This window comes from Oncorhynchus kisutch, linkage group LG7 (assembly GCF_002021735.2).
Source record: "Oncorhynchus kisutch isolate 150728-3 linkage group LG7, Okis_V2, whole genome shotgun sequence".
Classification (NCBI taxonomy): Eukaryota; Metazoa; Chordata; class Actinopteri; order Salmoniformes; family Salmonidae; genus Oncorhynchus; species Oncorhynchus kisutch.
This window is the reverse complement of record NC_034180.2, coordinates 42,194,028-42,217,225: the sequence shown is the minus strand read 5'-3', so window position 1 is coordinate 42,217,225 and position 23,198 is coordinate 42,194,028. Positions and strand designations below refer to the sequence as shown.

The 23,198-nt window shown below is 47.9% G+C and overlaps 2 protein-coding genes across 3 annotated transcripts in view; both read right to left on the bottom strand.

Annotated features, from left to right (window-relative positions):
* The window catches only part of LOC109893794 (phosphatidate phosphatase LPIN1), a 34,520-nt gene extending 20,534 nt beyond the window's left edge, over positions 1-13,986 (bottom strand). Inside the window, exons 1-2 of the mRNA XM_031828081.1 lie at positions 13,000-13,986; positions 2,786-2,985 (exon numbers count right to left, since the gene is read on the bottom strand). Coding sequence (XP_031683941.1) covers positions 2,786-2,976 — 191 coding nt within the window. The 5' untranslated portion in view covers positions 2,977-2,985; positions 13,000-13,986. The remainder of the gene's footprint in view (positions 1-2,785; positions 2,986-12,999) is intronic.
* Positions 13,987-21,720: 7,734 nt separating this feature from the next.
* LOC109893793 (protein GREB1) overlaps positions 21,721-23,198 on the bottom strand; it is a 41,375-nt gene continuing 39,897 nt past the window's right edge. For both annotated transcript variants that reach the window (XM_031829117.1, XM_031829118.1), the window contains exons 31-32: positions 22,920-23,058; positions 21,721-22,772 (exon numbers count right to left, since the gene is read on the bottom strand). In XM_031829117.1, coding sequence (XP_031684977.1) covers positions 22,609-22,772; positions 22,920-23,058 — 303 coding nt within the window. In that variant the 3' untranslated portion in view covers positions 21,721-22,608. The remainder of the gene's footprint in view (positions 22,773-22,919; positions 23,059-23,198) is intronic.

Below are 23,198 nucleotides of genomic sequence, written 5' to 3'. Positions count from 1 at the left end.
CTCTCTCTGTGTTCTCGCTCTCTGTTCTCACTCTCTGCTCTCTCTCTGTTCACTCTCTCTGTTCTTGCTCTCTGTTCTTCTCTCTGTTCTCTCTCTCTGCTCTCTCTATATCTCTCTCTTTGTTCACTCTCTGTTCTCTCTCTCTGTTCACTCTCTCTGTTTCGGGGGCGATGGTTGAGTGTGTGTGTGTGTGTTGGTGTGTGCATGCATTTGTGGTTGTGTGTGTACATACCAGTGTGTTCTCTGTCTCCTTGACGAAAAAGGCCTCTCCGTTCTCCCCCAGCTTCATTTGTAGACTCACAGGCTCTCCATTGATCTCTATGTCCACCTGAGACACAGATGACACCAACCATCACTATACCTTTCAATCTCACTCCATCCCTCTCTCTCTTTCCTCTGCTCTACCCTCCATCTCAATCTCTCTTTCCTCTGCTCTACCCTCCATCTCTATCTCTCTTTCCTCTGCTCTACCCTCCATCTCAATCTCTCTTTCCTCTGCTCTACCCTCCATCTCTATCTCTCTTTCCTCTGCTCTACCCTCCATCTCAATTTCTCTTTCCTCTGCTCTACCCTCCAACTCTATCTCTCTTTCCTCTGCTCTACCCTCCATGTCTCTCTTTCCTCTGCTCTACCCTCCATGTCTCTCTTTCCTCTGCTCTACCCTCCATCTCTATCTCTCTTTCCTCTGCTCTACCCTCCATCTCAATCTCTCTTTCCTCTGCACTACCCTCCATCTCTATCTCTCTTTCATCTGCTCTACCCTCCAACTCTATTTCCTCTGCTCTACCCTCCATCTCTATCTCTCTTTCCTCTGCTCTACCCCTCCATCTATATCTCTCTTTCCTCTGCTCTACCCTCCATCTCTAACTCTCTTTCCTCTGCTCTACCCTCCATCTCTATCTCTATTTCCTCTGCTCTACCCTCCATCTCAATCTCTCTTTCCTCTGCTCTACCCTCCATCTCTATCTCTCTTTCCTCTGCTCTACCCTCCATCTCTAACTCTCTTTCCTCTGCTCTATCCTCCATCTCAATCTCTCTTTCCTCTGCTCTGCTCTACCCTCCATCTCTATCTCTCTTTCCTCTGCTCTACCCTCCATCCCTCTCTTTCCTCTGCTCTACCCTCCATGTCTCTCTCTTTCCTCTGCTCTACCCTCCATCTCTATCTCTCTTTCCTCTGCTCTACCCTCCATCTCAATCTCTCTTTCCTCTGCTCTACCCTCCATCTCTATCTCTCTTTCCTCTGCTCTACCCTCCATGTCTCTCTCTTTCCTCTGCTCTACCCTCCATCTCTATCTCTCTTTCCTCTGCTCTACCCTCCATCTCTCTCTCTTTCCTCTGCTCTACCCTCCATCTCTATCTCTCTTTCCTCTGCTCTACCCTCCATCTCTATCTATCTAGTGGTGTGGGGGCTGTGCTTTGGCAAAGTGGGTGGGGTTATATCCTTCCTGTTTGGCCCTGTCCGGGGGTGTCCTCGGATGGGGCCACAGTGTCTCCTGACCCCTCCTGTCTCAGCCTCCAGTATTTATGCTGCAGTAGTTTATGTGTCGGGGGGCTGGGGTCAGTTTGTTATATCTGGAGTACTTCTCCTGTCCTATTCGGTGTCCTGTGTGAATCTAAGTGTGCGTTCTCTAATTCTCTCCTTCTCTCTTTCTTTCTCTCTCTCGGAGGACCTGAGCCCTAGGACCATGCCCCAGGACTACCTGACATGATGACTCCTTGCTGTCCCCAGTCCACCTGGCCATGCTGCTGTTCCAGTTTCAACTGACCTGAGCCCTAGGACCATGCCCCAGGACTACCTGACATGATGACTCCTTGCTGGCCCCAGTCTACCTGGCCATGCTGCTGCTCCAGTTTCAACTTCCACCTGACTGTGCTGCTGCTCTAGTTTCAACTGTTCTGCCTTATTATTATTCGACCATGCTGGTCATTTATGAACATTGAACATCTTGACCATGTTCTGTTATAATCTCCACCCGGCACAGCCAGAAGAGGACTGGCCACCCCACATAGCCTGGTTCCTCTCTAGGTTTCTTCCTAGGTATTGGCCTTTCTAGGGAGTTTTTCCTAGCCACCGTGCTTCTACACCTGCATTGCTTGCTGTTTGGGGTTTTAGGCTGGGTTTCTGTACAGCACTTTGAGATATCAGCTGATGTACGAAGGGCTATATAAATAAATTTGATTTGATTTGATTTGATATCTCTCTTTCCTCTGCTCTACCCTCCATCTCAATCTCTCTTTCCTCTGCTCTACCCTCCATCTCTATCTCTCTTTCCTCTGCTCTACCCTCCATCTCAATCTCTCTTTCCTCTGCTCTACCCTCCATCTCTATCTCTCTTTCCTCTGCTCTACCCTCTATCTCTCTTTGTATTCGTACTAACCTATCTCCATCTCCATCCCTCCAATCTACCATCATCTCTGTCTCTCCCACCATCTCTCCCATCTACCCCTCCTTCTCTATTTTATTATTTCCATTTTTCTCTCTTCTATCTACAATAAATATTTCTTTCAGCAACTCTAATTGTCCATTTGACAGTGTCAGCTCAGGTCAAGGACAGCTGCAGGTATACGTGGCAGAAAAATGAATGATTCATCTCTCTCCCTTCATCCCCTTTTCTCCCTCTCTCTTCTGTGTGGTAATTTCCATATAAACTGAGTGAAGATGAGCCTCCCTCCTTCCAGTACTGTAAGCACCCTCTTCTACCCAATGTCCTCTGCCCCAGTGCTCCTTAACCCAGACCCCCCCCCCCCCCCACCACCACCACACAGTCTCCCTGTGTCCTCTCACCACTTCTCACGGGAGCGCAGCACACCCATCTTGCCGAAGCGAACGTGGAAGGGCGAGCACTGCAGGGTGCCGTCAGGCTGACGCACCACGATGACATCGATGCAGCCCGACAGGGTGGCCGGGTTCAGGCCCCGGTACAGCTCCTTCACCTGCACAAACACCTGGCCTGCCAACTGGCCCACGTAGTTCATGGTCTCAGACTGAGGGGGTTAGAGGGTGGAGGGGAGAGGGATGAGGGGAGGGTGGAGGGGAGAGGGATGGGGTGAGGCGAGGGGGAAAGGGAGGGATGAGGGGGAGAGGGATAGGAGGGAGAGAGAGAGAAAGAGAATATTTAATTTCCCAAACGCTTGTGAGGCAATCTGATGATGACTCTTGATGATCCTGTGGAGTGATGAGGGCGTGGTCATATCAATAGAATCTAGATGACATTACGACACACCAGAGTGATGTTATTGCCTGGATGGATCAGCCGGGACATCTCTCTGACTCTAACTATGATTAACATTCCTCTCTGACTGCCTGTCCTCAATCCCCGCACATCACGTCTTTATAAGGCTTTTAACTCATACATTTGTCACATAGTGCTGAACAGCAACCAACCAGGCCTCCAAAGCCCCACTGCCCTGTGCAGCAGAAACAGAGGAATAGGGCTGGAATTGCATAATACACAGACATTCTCAGTCAAACACATGCTTGCTCTCTGTATATCACACACACGTATATACACACACACAGACACAGACACAGACACATGTATATACACACACACAGACACACGTACAGTGCCTTGCGAAAGTATTCGGCCCCCTTGAACTTTGCGACCTTTTGCCACATTTCAGGCTTCAAACATAAAGATATAAAACTGTATTTTTTTGTGAAGAATCAACAACAAGTGGGACACAATCATGAAGTGGAACGACATTTATTGGATATTTCAAACTTTTTTTACAAATCAATACCTGAAAAATTGGGTGTACAAAATTATTCAGCCCCTTTACATTCAGTGCAGCAAACTCTCTCCAGAAGTTCAGTGAGGATCTCCGAATGATCCAATGTTGACCTAAATGACTAATGATGATAAATACAATCCACCTGTGTGTAATCACACAAAAGACAGACAAAATGTGCACTATCCTGTATTGTATGTCTTAACCACACCTACCATTATCTGGGTAAAATCTCCCATTGACTATGTTTGGGTAAAATCTCCCATTGACTATATTGGGTAAAATCTCCCATTGACTATGTTTGGGTAAAATCTCCCATTGACTATGTTTGGGTAAAATCTCCCATTGACTATGTTTGAGTAAAATCTCCCATTGACTATGTCTGGGTAAAATCTCCCATTGACTATGTCTGGGTAAAATCTCCCATTGACTATGTCTGGGTAAAATCTCCCATTGACTATGTCTGGGTAAAATCTCCCATTGACTATGTTTGGATAAAATCTCCCATTGACTATGTTTGGGTAAAATCTCCCATTGACTATGTTTGGGTAAAATCTCCCATTGACTATGTCTGGGTAAAATCTCCCATTGACTATGTTTGGGTAAAATCTCCCATTGACTATGTCTGGGTAAAATCTCCCATTGACTATGTCTGGGTAAAATCTCCCATTGACTATGTCTGGGTAAAATCTCCCATTGACTATGTCTGGGTAAAATCTCCCATTGACTATGTTTGAGTAAAATCTCCCATTGACTATGTCTGGGTAAAATCTCCCATTGACTATGTTTGAGTAAATCTCCCATTGACTATGTCTGGGTAAAATCTCCCATTGACTATGTTTGAGTAAAATCTCCCATTGACTATGCATGATTTACGTGAAAGTCAGCAGATTTCAAGATAGGATTTGTCCCTAACAATGAAAAACAGTGAGAGGGAGAAGAAGGCTTGCTTTGTTGGCTGTAACTCTCCTCTTGATATCCCCCTGTTTCTGCTGAGTCAGGAACATACACACACACACACACACACACAAACACACACACACACACACACCACACACACACACACACCACACACACACACACACACACACACACACACACACACACACACACACACACACACACACACACACACGTGCCTAGAGGATAGATGGCTTACTAGCCTGCTGACAGAATGTCAGTTCTCCTGACTCATGATTGTTATTTCTTAACCCCCATCAGTTAGCCCTCTCTGAACCTGGTATCTACTGGAATGTACTGACATATTCTCCCACTGAGAGACAGACCTACTGATCGTCTTCTCCATGTCTGGACACCTGATACTACTGTATATGAGGGCCGGGCGATATGACGATACATATAGTGTGAAGATAGAGAAACGTCTATCGTTTATTTTGTTGTGCAGCAAATCGTACTCTTCCCGGCAATTGAATGACGCTTTGCGTTCTTGCACTTCCGTGTGGAAGGAAATTTGCAACACAAACAAATATGGAAGAGAGTGAACGTGACACAGAGCATGGAGACCTAAAAGAGGGGCAACTTCGGTCGCTTGGACGTGGTTTGGGTATGAACAGTCTGACACGGACCAGAAAACCGCCCTCTGCAACATATCCCGCAGGCCGGTCCCGACAACAGGCCCAAACACCACTAACCTCTATTACCACCTACGCAGGAGTCATGTGGAACAGGCCGGTCCCGACAACAGGCTCAAAACACCACTAACCTCTATTACCACCTACGCAGGAGTCATGTGGAACAGGCCGGTCCCGACAACAGGCTCAAACACCACTAACCTCTACTACCACCTACGCAGGAGTCATGTGGAACAGGCCGGTCCCGACAACAGGCTCAAACACCACTAACCTCTATTACCACCTACGCAAGAATCATGTGAACAGTATGGAGAGAGTCTATGGATGAGACCCAAAGAAGTACAGTTGAGTGCTCAAAACAAACCCTCGACTCAGAACGTTGCAAGGGGCTTTTGCCCCTCGGCACAGCATATGGTAAAGAACCACGAAGATTGGAAGGAGATAACAGCTGCTGTTACAACTTACATCTGCAAAGACATGGCCCCAATTTACACGGTCCAGAAACGGAGGTTTGGTGAGGTGGTGCCAACACTCGACCCAAGGTAGCCTAGTGGTTAGAGCATTGGACTAGTAACCGGAAGGTTGCAAGTTCAAACCCCCGAGCTGACAAGGTACAAATCTGTCGTTCTGCCCCTGAACAGGCAGTTAACCCACTGTTCCTAGGCCGTCATTGAAAATAAGAATTTGTTCTTAACTGACTTGCCTGGTAAAATAAAGGGAAAAAAAAAATATATATATATATATACTGTATATATTTTGGCCTATATTTATTTTGCGTTGCAACTATAGTTGAAGTATTTTCTATTTACCATTTTTAGATTTTATACATTCATTTTTATATGTTGTTACATGCTTAATTGAAAATGTGCAGATTCTAAATCAAATAAATAATCAAATATGAGTAAGTACCTTTTTATTTGTTGAGTAGAATTCAACATGTAATAAGAAATAGGCCTTTACATGTGGTCATTTTATATAAACTATTTATTGAATTTACAGAAAATCTGCTATATCGTGATATGTAATCGTTATCGGGATATAGCCATATCTCCCAGCCCTACTGTATATGTTCAAGGAGGAACAGAACATAGAATATAATTGAGGTAAAGTGTGGATGTTTGAATCTATGAATCCTGTTTTTCATGTTGTTGTCATTTTCAGATGTATTTTCTCATATTCTATTCCCTTCTGAAAATAACCAGTTTAATAATTTGCACTTGATTACACAGTACATACCTGACAAACGTACTTAAACAGTATGCAAGCAATGGAAGCATAAAGTCTCTCTCTCTCTTTCTTGCCATCTCTCTCATCTAGCCCTACCTCTCTCCTCAAACCCTACCTCTCTCTCCTCTCTCCTCATACCCCACCTCTCTCTCCTCTCTCCTCATGCCCCACCTCTCTCTCCTCTCTCTCTCATGCCCCACCTCTTTCTCCTCATTCCCTACCTCTCTCTCCTCTCTCCTCATACCCCACCTCTCTCTCCTCTCTCCTCATGCCCCACCTCTCTCTCCTCTCTCTCTCAAGCCCCACCTCTTTCTCCTCATGCCCCACCTCTCTCTCCCTCTCTCCTCATGCCCCACCTCTCTCTCCTCTCTCCTCATGCCCCACCTCTCTCTCCTCTCTCCTCATGCCCCACCTCTCTCTCCTCTCTCCTCATGCCCCACCTCTCTCTCCTCTCTCCCTCATGCCCACCTCTCTCTCCTCTCTCTCTCATGCCCCACCTCTTCCTCTCTCTCCTCATGCCCCACCTCTCTCTCCTCTCTCCTCATGCCCCACCTCTCTCTCCTCTCTCCTCATGCCCCACCTCTCTCTCCTCTCTCCTCATGCCCTACCTCTCTCTCCTCTCTCCTCATGCCCCACCTCTCTCCTCATGCCCCACCTCTCTCTCCTCTCTCCTCATGCCCTACCTCTCTCCTCATGCCCCACCTCTCTCCTCATGCCCCACCTCTCTCTCCTCTCTCCTCATGCCCCACCTCTCTCTCCTCTCTCCTCATGCCCCACCTCTCTCTCCTCTCTCCTCATGCCCCACCTCTCTCTCCTCTCTCCTCATGCCCCACCTCTCTCTCCTCTCTCCTCATGCCCCACCTCTCTCTCCTCTCTCTCTCATGCCCCACCTCTTTCTCCTCATGCCCCACCTCTCTCTCCTCTCTCCTCATACCCTACCTCTCTCTCCTCTCTCCTCATGCCCTACCTCTCTCTCCTCTCTCTCTCATGCCCCACCTCTTTCTCCTCATGACCCCTCTCTCTCTCCCTCTCTATCCTCATGCCCCACCTCTCTCCCTTTCTCTCCTAATGCCCCCTCTCTCTCTCTCTCTCTCTCTCTCCTCATGCCCCCTCTCTCTCTCCCTCTCTCTCCTCATGCCCCCTCTCTCTCCCTCTCTCTCCTCATGCCCCCTCTCTCTCTCTCTCTCCTCATGCCCCACCCCTCTCTCTCCCTCTTTCTCCTCATGCCCCCTTTCTCTCTCCTCTCTCCTCATGCCCCCTCTCTCTCTCCTCATGCCCCCCCTCTCTCTTCTCTCTCTAGTTCTCTCTTGTCATGCCCCACCTCTCTCTTCTCCTCCTCTTCCTCATGCCCCCCCTCTCTCTCTCTCTCTCCTCATGCCCCACCTCTCTCTCCTCATGCCCCACCTCTCTCTCTAGTTCTTCTTGTCATGCCCCACCTCTCTCCTCATGCCCCACCTCTCTCTCCCTCTCTCTCCTCATGCCCCCTCTCTCTCTCTCCCTCTCTCTCCTCATGCCCCACCTCTCTCTCTAGTTCTCTCTTGTCATGCCCCACCTCTCTCCTCAAGCCCCACCTCTCTCTCCCTCTCTCTCCCTCATGCCCCTCTCTCTCTCTCCTCTCTCTCCTCATGCCCCACCTCTCTCTCTCTCCCTCTCTCTCCTCAATGCCCCACCTCTCTCTCTCTCCCTCTCTCTCCTCATGCCCACCCTCTCTCTCCTCCCTCTCTCTCGTCATGCCCCCACCTCTCTCTCCTCCCCTCTCTCTCCTCATGCCCGACCTCTCTCTCTCTCCCTCTCTCTCCTCATGCCCCACCTCTCTCTCTCTCCTCTCTCTCCTCATGCCCCACCTCTCTCTCTCTCCCCCTCTCTCCTCATGCCCCACCTCTCTCTCTCTCCCTCTCTCTCCTCATGCCCCACCTCTCTCTCTCTCCCTCTCTCTCCTCATGCCCACCTCTCTCTCTCTCCCTCTCTCTCCTCATGCCCCACCTCTCTCTCTCTCCCTCTCTCTCCTCATGCCCCAACTCTCTCTCTCTCCCTCTCTCTCCTCATGCCCCACCTCTCTCTCTCTCCCTCTCTCTCCTCATGCCCCACCTCTCTCTCCCTCTCTTTCCTCATGCCCCACCTCTCTCTCCCTCTCTCTCCTCATGCCCCACCTCTCTCTCCCTCTCTCTCCTCATGCCCCACCTCTCTCCCCCTCTCTCTCCTCATGCCCCACCTCTCTCTCGTTCTCTCTCCTCATGCCCCACCTCTCTCTCTCCCTCTCTCTCCTCATGTCCCACCCCTCTCTCTCCTCATGCCCCGCCTCTCTCTCTCCCTCTCTCTCCTCATGCCCCCCTCTCTCTCTCTCTCTCTCTCTCATGCCCCACCTCTCTCTCTCTCATGCCCACCTCTCTCTCTAGTTCTCTCTTGTCATGCCCCACCTCTCTCCTCATGCCCCACCTCTCTCTCCCTCTCTCTCCTCATGCCCCTCTCTCTCTCTCCCTCTCTCTCCTCATGCCCCCACCTCTCTCTCTAGTTCTCTCTTGTCATGCCCCACCTCTCTCCTCATCCCCACCTCTCTCTCCCTCTCTCTCCTCATCCCCCTCTCTCTCTCCCTCTCTCTCCTCATGCCCCACCCTCTCTCCTCTCCTCCTCTCTCTCCTCATGCCCCACCTCTCCTCTCTCTCCCTCTCTCTCCTCATGCCCCACCTCTCTCTCTCTCCCTCTCTCTCCTCATGCCCCCTCTCTCTCTCTCCCTCTCTCTCCTCATGCCCCACCTCTCTCTCTCTCCTCTCTCTCCTCATGCCCCACCTCTCTCTCTCCCTCTCTCTCCTCATGCCCCACCTCTCTCTCTCTCCTCTCTCTCCTCATGCCCCACCTCTCTCTCTCTCCCTCTCTCTCCTCATGCCCCACCTCTCTCTCTCTCCCTCTCTCTCCTCATGCCCCACCTCTCTCTCTCTCCCTCTCTCTTCCTCATAGCCCCACCTCTCTCTCTCTCCCTCTCTCTCTCATGCCCCACCTCTCTCTCTCTCCCTCTCTCTCCTATGCCCCACCTCTTCTCTCTCTCCCTCTCTCTCTCAATCCCACCTTCTCTCTCTCTCCCTCTCTCTCCTCATTGCCCCACCTCTCTCTCTCCTTCTCTCTCCTCAATGGCCCGCACCTCTTCTCTCTCTCCCTCTCTCTCCTCAATGCCCCACCTCTCTCTCATTCTCGCCTCTCTTCTCCTCATGCCCACCTCTCTCCTCTCTCCCTCTCTCTCCTCCATGCCCCATCTCTCTCTCTCTCCCTTCTCTCCTCATGCCCACCTCTCTTCTCTCTCCCTCTCTCTCCTCATGCCCCAACCTCTCTCTCTCCCTTCTCTCCTCATCCCCACCTCTCTCTCTCTCTCTCTCTCATCATGCCCCAACCTCTCTCTCTCCCCTCTCTCTCCTTCATGCCCCACCTCTCTCTCTACCTCTCTCTCCTCATGCCCACCTCTCTCTCTCTCCTCGCTCTCCTCATGCCCCACTCTCTCTCTAACTCTCTCTCTCCTCATGCCCCACCTCTCTCTCCCTCTCTTCCTCATGCCCCACNTCTCTCCCTCTCTCTCCTCAATGCCCCACCTCTTCTCTCTCTCCCTCTCTCTCCTCATGCCCACCTCTCTCTCTCTCCCTCTCTCTCCTCATGCCCCACCTCCTCTCTCTCTCCCTCTCTCTCCTCATGCCCCACCTCTCTCTCTCTCCCTCTCTCTCCTCATGCCCCACCTCTCTCTCTCCCTCTCTCTCCTCATGCCCCACCTCTCTCTCTCTCCCCTCTCTCTCCTCATGCCCCACCTCTCTCTCTCTCCCTCTCTCTCCTCATGCCCCCCCCCTCTCTCTCTCCCTCTCTCTCCTCATGCCCCACCTCTCTCTCTCTCCCTCTCTCTCCTCATGCCCCACCTCTCTCTCTCTCCCTCTCTCTCTCAGGCCCCTCTCATCCCTCTCTCTCCTATGCCCCACCTCTCTCTCCCTCTCTCTCCTCATGGACCCCTCTCTCTCTCCCTCTCTCTCCTCATGCCCCCCACCTCTCTCTCTCTCCCTCTCTCTCCTCATGCCCCACCTCTCTCTCTCTCCCTCCTCTCTCCTCATGACCCACCTCTCTCTCTCTTCCCTCTCTCTCCTCATGCCCCACCTCTCTCTCTCTCCCTCTCTCTCCTCGATGCCCCCACCTCTCTCTCTCCCTCTCTCTCCTTCATGCCCACCTCTCTCTCTCTCCCTCTCTCTCCTCATTGCCCCACCTCTCTCTCTCTCCTCTCTCTCCTCATGCCCCACCTCTCTCTCTCTCCCTCTCTCTCCTCATGCCCCACCTCTCTCTCTCTCCCTCTCTCTCCTCATGCCCCACCTCTCTCTCTCTTCCCTCTCTCTCCTCATGCCCCACGCTCTCTCTCTCCCTCTCTCTCCTCATTGCCCCACCTCTCTCTCTCTCCCTCTCTTCTCCTCATGCCCCACCTCTCTCTCTCCCTCTCTCCTCTGCCCACCTCTCTCTCTCCCTCTCTCTCATGCCCCACCTCTCTCTCTACCTCTCTCTCCTCATGCCCCACCTCTCTCTCTCTACCTCGCTCTCCTCATGCCCCACCTCTCTCTCTACCTCTCTCTCCTCATGCCCCACCTCTCTCTCCCTCTCTCTCCTCATGCCCCACCTCTCTCTCCCTCTCTCTCCTCATGCCCCACCTCTCTCTCCCTCTCTCTCCTCATGCCCCACCTCTCTCTCCCTCTCTCTCCTCATGCCCCACCTCTCTCCCCCTCTCTCTCTTCATGCCCCACCTCTCTCTCGTTCTCTCTCCTCATGCCCCACCTCTCTCTCTCCCTCTCTCTCCTCATGTCCCACCCCTCTCTCTCCTCATGCCCCGCCTCTCTCTCACCCTCTCTCTCCTCATGTCCCCACTCTCTCTCTCCTCATGCCCCACCTCTATCTCTAGTTCTCTCTCCTCATGCCCCACCTCTCTCTCCTCATGCCCCACCTCTCTCTCCTCATGCCCCACCTCTCTCTCTCCTCATGCCCCACCTCTATCTCTAGTTCTCTCTCCTCATGCCCCACCTCTCTCTCCTCATGCCCCACCTCTCTCTTCTCATGCCCCACCTCTCTCTTCTCATGCCCCACCTCTCTCTCTCGTCATGCCCCACCTCTCTCTCCTCATGCCCCACCTCTCTCTCCTCATGCCCCACCTCTCTCCCTCAATGTGACACTACAGAGCCGTGGCATTTCAGAACAATTACATAATTACCCCGCCCCCCACTGCAGCACTCCCAACACATTCTGCCATCCCCACTAATACAAACACAAGGCCACGTGTTAAAGGAACTCATTCAGATGAAAAGTTTCCTCCACTCCCCCCTCAAGGATATAAACCTGCTTCCTGGTTTACAACCAATCACAAGATACTCACAATATTGGCCCAGGGTTAGGGTTAATAAAATAAAACGACGCAAACCCTAGATCAGGCGTAACTTAATCCTAGTCCACAATGTAAGACACATGTCACAGCAGTACCATTACATCCTAGGGACACTCAGATTAGAGGTGAGGCTGTGGTGAGTTGAGGTGAGGTGTGGTGAGGTGAGGCACGAGCCCATTCACTGACAGCCAAGTCGGGGAGAAAGGTAACCTTTAATACAGTCACTCCTTTCATAGGATTAGTCAATAACTGCATTAACTGTACCTAGTTTATCATCTTATCTCACCTAACAGACACCACACACACGCACGGAAGCATGCATACACACATAAACATACACACACATGCACACACACAACAACATTCCCATTGGCTGAGGTTCTTATTGATATACTAGAAGTATACACACACCGGTTGAATCAACATTGTTTCCACGTCATTTCAATGAAATGATGTAGAACCAATTTGGAATAGATGTTGAATTGATGACGGCCCAGTGGGTTATGACATAGCGATCCCACACAAAGCTATCTGGCTGGCAGTCAGGGCTGCCAAATGAATAGGCAGTGAGAACACATTCAGGTGGCCACATTTGTCCAACACGGGTCCACATCAACGGCATGTATTCCAAATACGTTTCAGATATATTTTCAGTATATGCCACTGGAATAATTGTTAGCTATGCTGATGCATAATCCAGCCACTGTTCTGCAGCAGAGGATATGCATGACCGGGCATAAACTGCTGTTCAAACATGAATCTTTCACATTCGGACCAGTTTACAACGCCTAAATAACGACTAAGTGAAAACGAGCTGTTGTTGTGTTTATGTCCATAGCCTATTTCAATCTCCATTGTATCATATGAATATAACTGTCATCTCAAAAGGCATCCCTTAGCATTAGACAATTGCTTGACAAAAACAAACTAGGCTAATCACAATCCAGGCAGAGATGATCTGGGTGCAGCTATCCGTTGATAAGAAATTATAGACCACACAAATATTAAGAATATCAAATTGATAGATAGCCTAAAATTCACAAACATATTCATACATACATTATTGACGATGAATTGTCACTTCGGGGTCTTGTCGTCATACAAATACCTTCCGTTGTATAGGTAAAGCTGTTTTTCTTATTCCAATGCACTATTACATTGTAATAGCGAACAGAACCTTTCCCGACATTTGATCTGCGGTTTGGCGGTGTGTTAAAGCGCTGAGATGATAATCCTGTCACTGAAGAGAGAAAAAAACACCCTACCCTCACTCCGCTGGTGACATATCACGTTATAAACCGTCACCAGGACCAATGACAGACCAGACCACCCATTACAGTGAGAAGAGTACAACTGCAGCCCGCAATTCGGGGTGTTCCTGCATGTGGGCTCTCCTGCATCTTCAGGAACCCGTCTTTATATTTATATTGTCAGTCTTTAAACTATGACTCCAGTACATAGGCGGAAGACAGGGACGCTCCACTACGGTAATGCATCAGAACTGCAGATAAACCCTACATAAAAACATAGCTAGTTAGCAACGAGTGGCGGGGACGACCAGTAGACAGCGTGTCCTTCACCCCCCGCCTGTCTGGCAGTTTATCCCAGCAGGCGAGAGCGACACGGCGTGTTAGTCTGCTGTACTAGCGGGGGCGACCGGTAGACTGGCAAACATTGCCGCACGAGGGCGATGCGGGCACATTGGTGACAGAACAAGGAGTTGTTATAGAACTCAAGAAAAAAAGCCTGCTTCTTATGAACGCATTTCACACTACTTTTGTATTATGTTTTGACGGCTCGTATGAATATCCTGCTCAATGCTTGTGTTATCATCGCATCAACTGCATTATACGTAAAAATTTAATTAATAAATAAACACTTCAACTTCAACCAGTAAAATGGCTATTTGGCTAGCTTTTTCTACAGCCTATAGTAGGCAGTGTCGATAAAACTCAGATAATACTTCATGCAGGAATGCCCCGACTGGCGGGCTGCAGTTGCACACTGTCAATAGCAGTAGCAGCCCACTAGCTGGTTACAAAGTAAAACATTTACTGACCAGTGTTGCTTTTAAAGCTGCAATATGTACATTTTTGGAAGACCCACCCAACCAAATTCACACCGAAATATGAGTTATGGATCTGTCACTCATTGAAAGCAAGTCCAAGAAGCGAAACAATCTGTTCTATGTGCAATATTTCTATGCTTCCCGTTCTTACATTTTGTTTTTGTATCTTTTACTTTCAGTTTTGTACACCTGCTTCAAACAGCTGAAAATACTATATTTTTGGTATTGCAAACACATTTCACAGCGGTTTAGATGGTACAATGATCTTCATTGCTTGTTTTGTCAAATAAACTGAAATTAGGCTAACTATTAGAAGTTTAGCAACCAGGAAATGACAGAACGATATCTCCATAATGCACCTTTAAAGCGCGAAACATTTCTTAATTTACAAGGTAAATTCACATATTTTCAGAATGGTAGAGATGTGGTGATGGAGAGTCTCATAGACTAGAAATAACATAAATTCAAATCCGAGATGTTCAAATTAGTATGATACAGTATGTTACATTTGATATGGTTACATAAGACAGGTTACTAAAGGTCCTGCACAGTCATCCCTTTTCCCATGTAAAAATACCAACACATCATCCATAACATCTTTACTCTATTAAAATGCTCAGAATTGAAGAAATTGTACCTTCTCTCATCTCTTACTATCAGAAATCCTGAAAGAACAGACCCAGTGGGACAGGGAGCGTATATCCATGAGTTCACCTTCACTGACAGCTCTTTTAAACACCCTTGTGGTCTTTCCCAGGTAATAAGGTAAACAATGGGCCACATGTCATTGATGACCAGGTAAACAATGGGCCACATGTTATTCCGAGCCTAAATAGTGTGCTTCACCCCACTTTCTCTGCAAAATGCTCTTATTGTCAACAGAGCTGATCATGGACTGCTGGATATCAGACAAACAGCAGCAATACACAACTGTATTTATATTGTTTGTAGCTAATTACAGAATACACTACAGAATACACTGTAGTGTAGTGTAGTGTAGTGTTCTGGCATGCTGGTAAGTAGTTTGCTAGCTACAAGACACAACACAGGGGGCTTTTTCTAGCATGCTGGTAAGTAGTCTGCTAGCTACAAGTCACAACACAGTGGGCTTTTTCTAGCATGCTGGTAAGTAGTCTGCTAGCTACAAGTCACAACACAGTGGGCTTTTTCTAGCATGCTGGTAAGTAGTCTGCTAGCTACAAGTCACAACACAGTGGGCTTTTTCTAGCATGCTGGTAAGTAGTCTGCTAGCTACAAGCCACAACACAGTGGGCTTTTTCTAGCATGCTGGTAAGTAGTCTGCTAGCTACAAGACACAACACAGGGGGCTTTTTCTGGCATGCTGGTAAGTAGTCTGCTAGCTACAAGCCACAACACAGTGTAATTTATATGGCATGCTGGTAAGTAGTCTGCTAGCTACAAGTCACAACACAGTGGGCTTTTTCTAGCATGCTGGTAAGTAGTCTGCTAGCTACAAGCCACAACACAGTGGGCTTTTTCTAGCATGCTGGTACGTAGTCTGCTAGCTACAAGACACAACACAGTGGGCTTTTTCTGGCATGCTGGTAAGTAGTCTGCTAGCTATAAGTCACAACACAGTGGGCTTTTTCTGGCATGCTGGTAAGTAGTCTGCTAGCTACAAGCCACAACACAGTGTAATTTATATGGCATGCTTGTAGGTAGTCTGCTAGCTACAAGACACAACACAAATGATTAATGGTTATTCACCAGTATCGTTATGCTTGAGCTATCTTACGGTTTGTAAAAAAGCCTTATGATGCACCCAAGTGATGACATTTTAAGGCTTTATATATTTAAAGTAGTTACAACTATAAGACGCTACCGTTGACATCAATCAATCAAATGTATTTATAAAGCCCTTTTTACATCACCAGATGTCACAAAGTGCTATTCAGAAACCCAGCCTACAACCCCAAACAGCAAGCAATGTAGATGTAGAAGCACGGGGGAGGGGACCAGTAACTGTATGATCAACTTTGTCAATGTTCCTGGTACAGTCATTCATCATACTTGGGTCAACCTGCTATGAGCTGGTTTCATCCAAATATCATCCAATTTGATGAAAAACATGATTTTCCGTGTCGGGGCCTTTAAGTCAAAAACAAAAGTAGGGTGGTTGGTCGGGGTGGATGGGTATAATGCCGCAAACATCTAGCAACCCATAGGTTGTGTGTTCAAACCTCATCATGGACAACTTTAGCATTTTAACTAATTAGCTACTTTGCAACTACTTAGCATATTAGCTAACCCTTCCCATAACCTTAAATAACTCCTAACCCTTTAACCTAACTCCTAACCTAGCTAATGTTAGCCACCTAGCTAGCGTTAGCCACCTACCCACCTAGCTAACGTTAACAACAACAAATTGTAATTCGTAAACATATTGTATGAATTGTAATTCATAATATATCATAATATAACATATGAAATGGATGATGGACCACCACTAATTAATAGATACCATACGAAACGCAACATATGATAATAAATTAAGTGTCCCGGATTTACATTTACTATGTTTCTTCTACCCCACTCAGCAGTGAAATTATATAACCACACACACACACACACACACACACACACACACACACACACACACACACACACACACACACACACACACACACACACACACACACACACACACACACACACACACACACTCACTCACTCTCTCTCTTGGCATACCACACATTGATTTAACACACGCATTGATTTCTGCACATCCTGTCCAAATTCAGCAAGCTATTTGTTATTGCTCAAGAATTCCAAGAACAGCCCCAGAATTCCACTCATTATGATATTACAGAACGTTTTCCACCCATTGCGTCCCCTGGGCGTCGTGAGGGCTGGGCTGCCAGAGGCAAATATAGAGAGCAGCAGAGTGAGAACAGTATCTATTGCAGCATGTGACCACTGTTACAGAAGTAGTAGCAGAGGCCACTGTAGGAATGTTGTTTCTCCAGGAATTGGGGCCCAATGTAAACAGATAGCTCAGAGGAGGGCTGTGTGTGTGTGTGTGCCCCTCTTGCCAAATGCGTCCCTGTCTGTACAGACGTTCTGGGCACACACACACACACACACACACACACACACAGACACACGCACACACACACCCAGCCTCTTGACTCCTGATTTCGTAACAGTTATTTCATTCACCTAGGTACATAAGCTGCTCATGGGACACGGCCTGGAACAGACAGTAATACTCATGTTCAGTGTTTCTAGGAACTATTAGAAAGTTCAGTGATTATTTTTCACGTACACATGGTTAGCAGATGTTAATGCGAGTGTAGAAAAATGCTTGTGCTTCTAGTTCCGACAGTTCAGTAATATCTAACAAGTAATCTAACAATTCCCCAACAACTACCTAATACACACAAATCTAAATGGGTGAATGAGAATATGTACATATAAGTATATAGATGAGCGATGGCCGAGCGGCATAGGCAAGGTGCAGTAGATGGTATAAAATACAGTACATACATGTGATATGAGTAATGTAAGATATGTAAACATTATTAAAGTGACATTATATAGAGTGGCTTTTTATAAAGTGACTAGTGATCCATTTATTAAAGTGGGCTGTGATTGGGTCTCAATGTTGGCAGCAGCCTCTCTGAGTTGGTGATGGCTGTTTAGCAGTCTGATGGCCTTGAGATAGAAGCTGTTTTTCAAGTCTCTCGGTCCCAGCTTTGATGCACCTGTACTGACCTCACCTTCTGGATGATAGCGGTGTGAACAGGCAGTGGCTCAGGTGGTTGATGTCCTTGATAATCTTTTTGGCCTTCCTGTGACATCGGGTGTTGTAGGTGTCATGGAGGGCAGGTAGTTTTCCCCAGTGATGCGTTGTGTAGACCGCACCACCCTCTGGAGAGCCTTGCGGTTGATGGCGGTGCAGTTGCTATACCAGGCTGTGATACAGCCTGACAGGATGCTCTCGATTGTGCATCTGTAAAAGTTTGTCAGGGTTTTGGGTGACAAGCCACATTTCTTCAGCCTCCTGAGGTTGAAGAGGAGCTGTTGCACCTTCTTCACCATACTGTTTGTGTGAGTGGAACATTTCAGTTTGTCTGTGATGTGTACGCCGAGGAACTTAAAACTTTCCACCTTCTCCACTGCTGTCCCTTTGATGTGGATAGGAGGCTCCTCCCTCTGCTGTTTCCTGAAGTCCATGATCATCTCCTTTGTTTTGTTAATGTTGAGGGAGAGGTTGTTTTCCTGACACCACACTCCGAGAGCCCTCACCTCCTCCCTGTGGGTTGTCTCGTCGTTGTTGGTAATCAAGCCCACTTGCCGTCTGCAAACTTGATGTTTGAGTTGGAAGCGTGCATGGCCACACAGTCGTTGGTGAACAGGGAGTACAGGATGGGGCTAAACACGCACCCTTGTGGGGCCCCAGTGTTGAGGGTCAGTAAATTGAAGATGTTGTTTCCTACCTTCACCACCTGGGGGCGGCCCATCAGAAAGTCTAGGACCCAATTGCACAGGGCAGGGTTGGGACAGGGCCTCCAGCTTGATGATGAGCTTGGAGGGTACTATGGTGTTGAATGCTGAGCTGTAGTCAATGAACAGCATTCTTACATAGGTCTTGCTTTTGTCCAGATGTGATAGGGCATGAGTCACCTTGCCTGAGACCTGAGGACTGATTCACACTATAGGGCCAAACTGAACCAAGCTGAACTGGGCTGGCCTGGTTACGCATCCAACATAGTTGCTGGAACCATGCTGGAAAGAAGATATCTGAGCCAGCATGGTACGCGTCAGGTTGGCCAATTGTATGAATCGGGTCTCAGACTGGCATTTGCTCCCCCAGCTAAAGCCTAGACTTTGGCACAGCGGGTTACCAACAATCTTGTGGCACACAGATGACTTGGGTTCATACCCAGAGTTACACTTTCAGTACCTTCAGTATAGGGAAAGGGGATCCCTAGTCAGTTGCACAACTGAAATGTGTCTTTCTCATTTAACACAGCCCTCTGAAACACAGAGCTGTGGGGGTACTGCCTTAATCGACATCGTCCACGTCATCGGCGCCCATATTCTTATTTGTGGCCAAGGAAGCCTTTTGAGTGCACAGCGCATTTTGAGATGTTCCAACAGCCCATCTCTCTCCAACCTCATCCCACTCTCTCCTTCTCTCTCTCCAACCTCATCCCACTCTCTCCCTCTCTCTCTGCCTCTCCCTCGCTTTCTCAGAATTATAGAGTCTCAACTGCCGCCACTGACTGTCTACAGACGGATATTCAGCAACAGAACAGTCTGTCTAGACTCAGGTTATAGTAGTCGTCTATCTCAGATAGTGACATACTCAGAGAGAGTGTGGTTGGTAAAGAACTGTTTTAGGTCATTATAGGACCGTCTGTCTGTCCATGATATGATAGAGATGAGAGAAACAGAGAGAGAGTGAGTGACTGAAGACAGACAGACAGACAGACAGACAGGCAGACATACACAGGCAGGCAGACAGACAAGAAGGCGGACAGACAGGCAGGCAGACAGGCAGGCAGACAGACAAGCAGGTGGACAGACAGGCAGACAGACAGGCAGGCAGGCAGGCAGACAGACAAGCAGGTGGACAGACAGGCAGACAGACAGACAGACAGGCAGACAGACAAGCAGGTGGACAGACAGACAGGTCACCGTACCCAGGACCAGTTGGGACTGGCGTTGATGCAGAATTTTTCCAGATGTTCCTCTGGGGTCATGATTCCATGACACGGCTTGATCCCCACTCAGGTATACGATCCAAAAGGTGTGTTTCTGTGTTAAAAACCGGGTGATCCGACTGAAGTGTGTGTTTTAGATACTTGGTGATCTAACAGACAAGTGTGTTCAGACGTTAGTTAAGTAAAGGTTCAATAAAACAGTTAAAGCACGTAGTGATCCCAGATATTCTGTGTAAGACTGTAATACTGTGTCTGTTCTCACTTGTCAGACTGTCTATATAGTGTTTCTGGAGATATTGTGGGACTAATTTTATCCAGTGTGTTCTGAGAACCGCGTTCCAAAGCTAAACGTTAGAGCACCCACCAGATCTTATCCCAGCTCCTTTAAAAGGCCAGGACGGCACACAGACACACAGACACACACACACACAGACACACACACACACACACACACAGACACACAGACACAGACACAGACACACACACACACACACACACACACACACACACACACACACACACACACACACACACACACACACACACACACACACACACACACACACACACACACACACACACACACACACACACACACACCCGTCATGAGTGAGACATCTATTGGGGCAGTAACTCCTGGAACTGGTTTGTTACCTGACTCTCAGCTCTCTCAGTGACGTCATCAGAGCCACTTGGGAGAGAGACTCGGCCCCCTAAGTTCTGCCCTCTGCTCTACACCCCCTCCTATATCCTACAAGCTCCCACAGTCTCACACCACATCCATGTTTCTCAAATGTCAATCGGTTAGGGTTAAGTTTAGGCATTAACTCTGTAATACTAAGGTTAGGCATTAACTCTGAATGGTTAAGGTAAGGGTTAAGGTGGTTAGGGTTAAGTTGAGGCATTAACTCTGTAATACTAAGGTTAGGCATGAACTCTGAATGGTTAAGGTAAGGGTTAAGGTTTGGGATCGGCTTAAAACAAGAAAACTTTCAATCACTGGATTCAAACATGCAACTTTTTACACCAGAGGCAGATGTTTAAAACTGAAACCAACTTGAAGGTAACAGTGATAACTGTTGCCCCTATTGGCCGGTTTCCATGTCATCTCCCAACGTCCTCTGACTTGGATGGACGTCTAATACGATGTATCACAGGTGACGTGGCTGCTCTATACCGGCTCCATACCCCCTGGATCAAAGGCTGCTAGACAGGTAGGTCAGCTCAACATGTCCCTCCAACCCAGGACACACAGCTCAATTGAATGGCCATAGATGTCCTTATCTGCCCCCTTGGACCCCCCCCCCCCCCCCCCCCCCTCCTGCCCTAGCTAGTACAGACTCCCAACGTTCTTCGCTATGGGACAGCTGGAGATCGAGTTTCAATATTGAAACAATGTTGCAAATGTCGGAGAGACAGACAGCAAGGTTTATACAAATCTCTGGTGTTGAAAACTAAATGTTAGTCTAAAAGAAATGTGAGATAATGTCTAGATGCTTTTTGTACTGGAAATAAAGTTTATAAATTGCTTGGCTGGGTTGATGAGACAATGGATTGCGCAGTCAGATGGAACAGTAAAAAGGCATTTTAAAGTCATAGATTTAGCCAGTGGCAATTTGTGGAATAGACACTGGCTGGAATGCGGTTTTAACCTATCAGCATTCAGGATTAGACCCACCCGTTGTATAATACTGTATAACTACAGTAGGCCACAAGACTCTTACATAATGACTGATTATCTTAGTGGTTCGCTAAGAGGAAAACTTAGGCGTAAGGTAACACTGTTAGGTGTCAGTAAGGCACATTTCAATTGGACTTGATTTATTGTTCTCATCTGTCCTCAACTTGAGCCCAGTGGCAATAGCTTCCATTGACCGTCAGTTTAAATGTATAGTGTGTGCTGCCCTCTGCTGGCCACAGATAGTGTTGCGTCTCCTACGTGTAGCAAAAATAATACAAAGGGGAGGAATAAAGAGGGAGACACCACCCACCAGTGGTGGGAAATGAGAGTTGCTGTGAGAGATGTGTGAAGAGCAGTGAGTCAATGTTTAGAGCAGGGTTTTATGACTCCAGCACCTGGACAGCAAATGGGTGCATAGGCTTTTGTTCCAGCCCCGCATCAACTATTCCTGGTCCAGACTACATACAGCCTGTGATTAGTTGATTATTTGAAACAGGTGTGTTAGTGCTGGGCTGGAATGAAACCCTGCACTCCGAGTGGTTCTCTCGGACCTGATGGTAAAAAACATCATTCAGACGGATGTACAGCATAACCAACAGCAGATACTGTAAAATAGATTGAGACTGTTTTCAGAACATGTACATTTATACATTGTAAAACATAACAGTACACAGGACATTGTGTCTATAGAACATGACAACATCAATTCAAGTTTCTCAACATATTGATAATCAGGAGACCACAAACACGGAGCTTCAGAAATGAGAGCCACATACACATAAGAGTTCTCACCTCTTGAAGAACACTGGCGTGAAATCACTGAAGAAAACATCTTCTTTTACATAGATAAGTACTTTTTACATGACACAAAACTGTCAAAATATATGCAAAATATTGAATCATTGTATATCACAAAAAACGTCTTTAAAAAAAAACACTTCATTATCTACAATGAGAATGGTGGCATGCACTGTGGAATGATGACTTGTAACAAATCACACCAGAGAGGAGGAGGGCTGATTGGAGTATTGTAGTATTGTAGTAAATACCACAGCAATGCTACAGTAAACAGAGCCATACAAGTCGCAGACTCATAGCTATATTCACTAGCAGCTACTCTCTCCATGGGTTATTGGCTTGACAGTTTTGGCCTTTCTGTTTTGAACCTACAGCAGGGTTCCAGCTGAGGGGTACGGGTTGAGATTCATGGGTTTAGGAGTTAGGGGGGATCATATGTGTTTCCCTGTGAGGAAGAAGAGGGGCCGGTCCTCTTTAGCGTTGGCTGTCTGGAACTCGTCACTCAGCCGGAACCTCCACTCGTCCTCGAGCTCCAGCCTCACCACTGTCTGTCTCAGAGAGCTGCGGTCAGCACATATCACACACAGAACCGCCCCTGGAGGAGGGAAGAGAGAATACTGTTGAGGAAGTGATGACTTCTCTGTGTGTGAGTCTGCCTGCATGGGTCTGTGGACGTTTACCGTTGAGGAAGTGATGACTTCTCTGTGTGTGAGTCTGCCTGCATGGGTCTGTGGACGTTTACCTTTGAGGAAGTGAAAGTTCTTTAGGAATCCTGGCGTGACGAAGGAATCCCAGAAGCAGAGCAACAGGCCGCTGAACAGCAGCCCTGTAGTACAGATGTTGATGGAGCGAGGTCTGGAACTCACAAAACACACCGTCACCTGGAGAGAGAGAGAGGGGGGGGGGGGATGGAGGGAAGGAAGGAAGGAAGGAAGGAGAGAGGGAGGGAAAGAGATATACCCCAATGACTGATCTGACATCGGAACAATCACATATTTATTTGCATGTGTGTGTGTGTGTG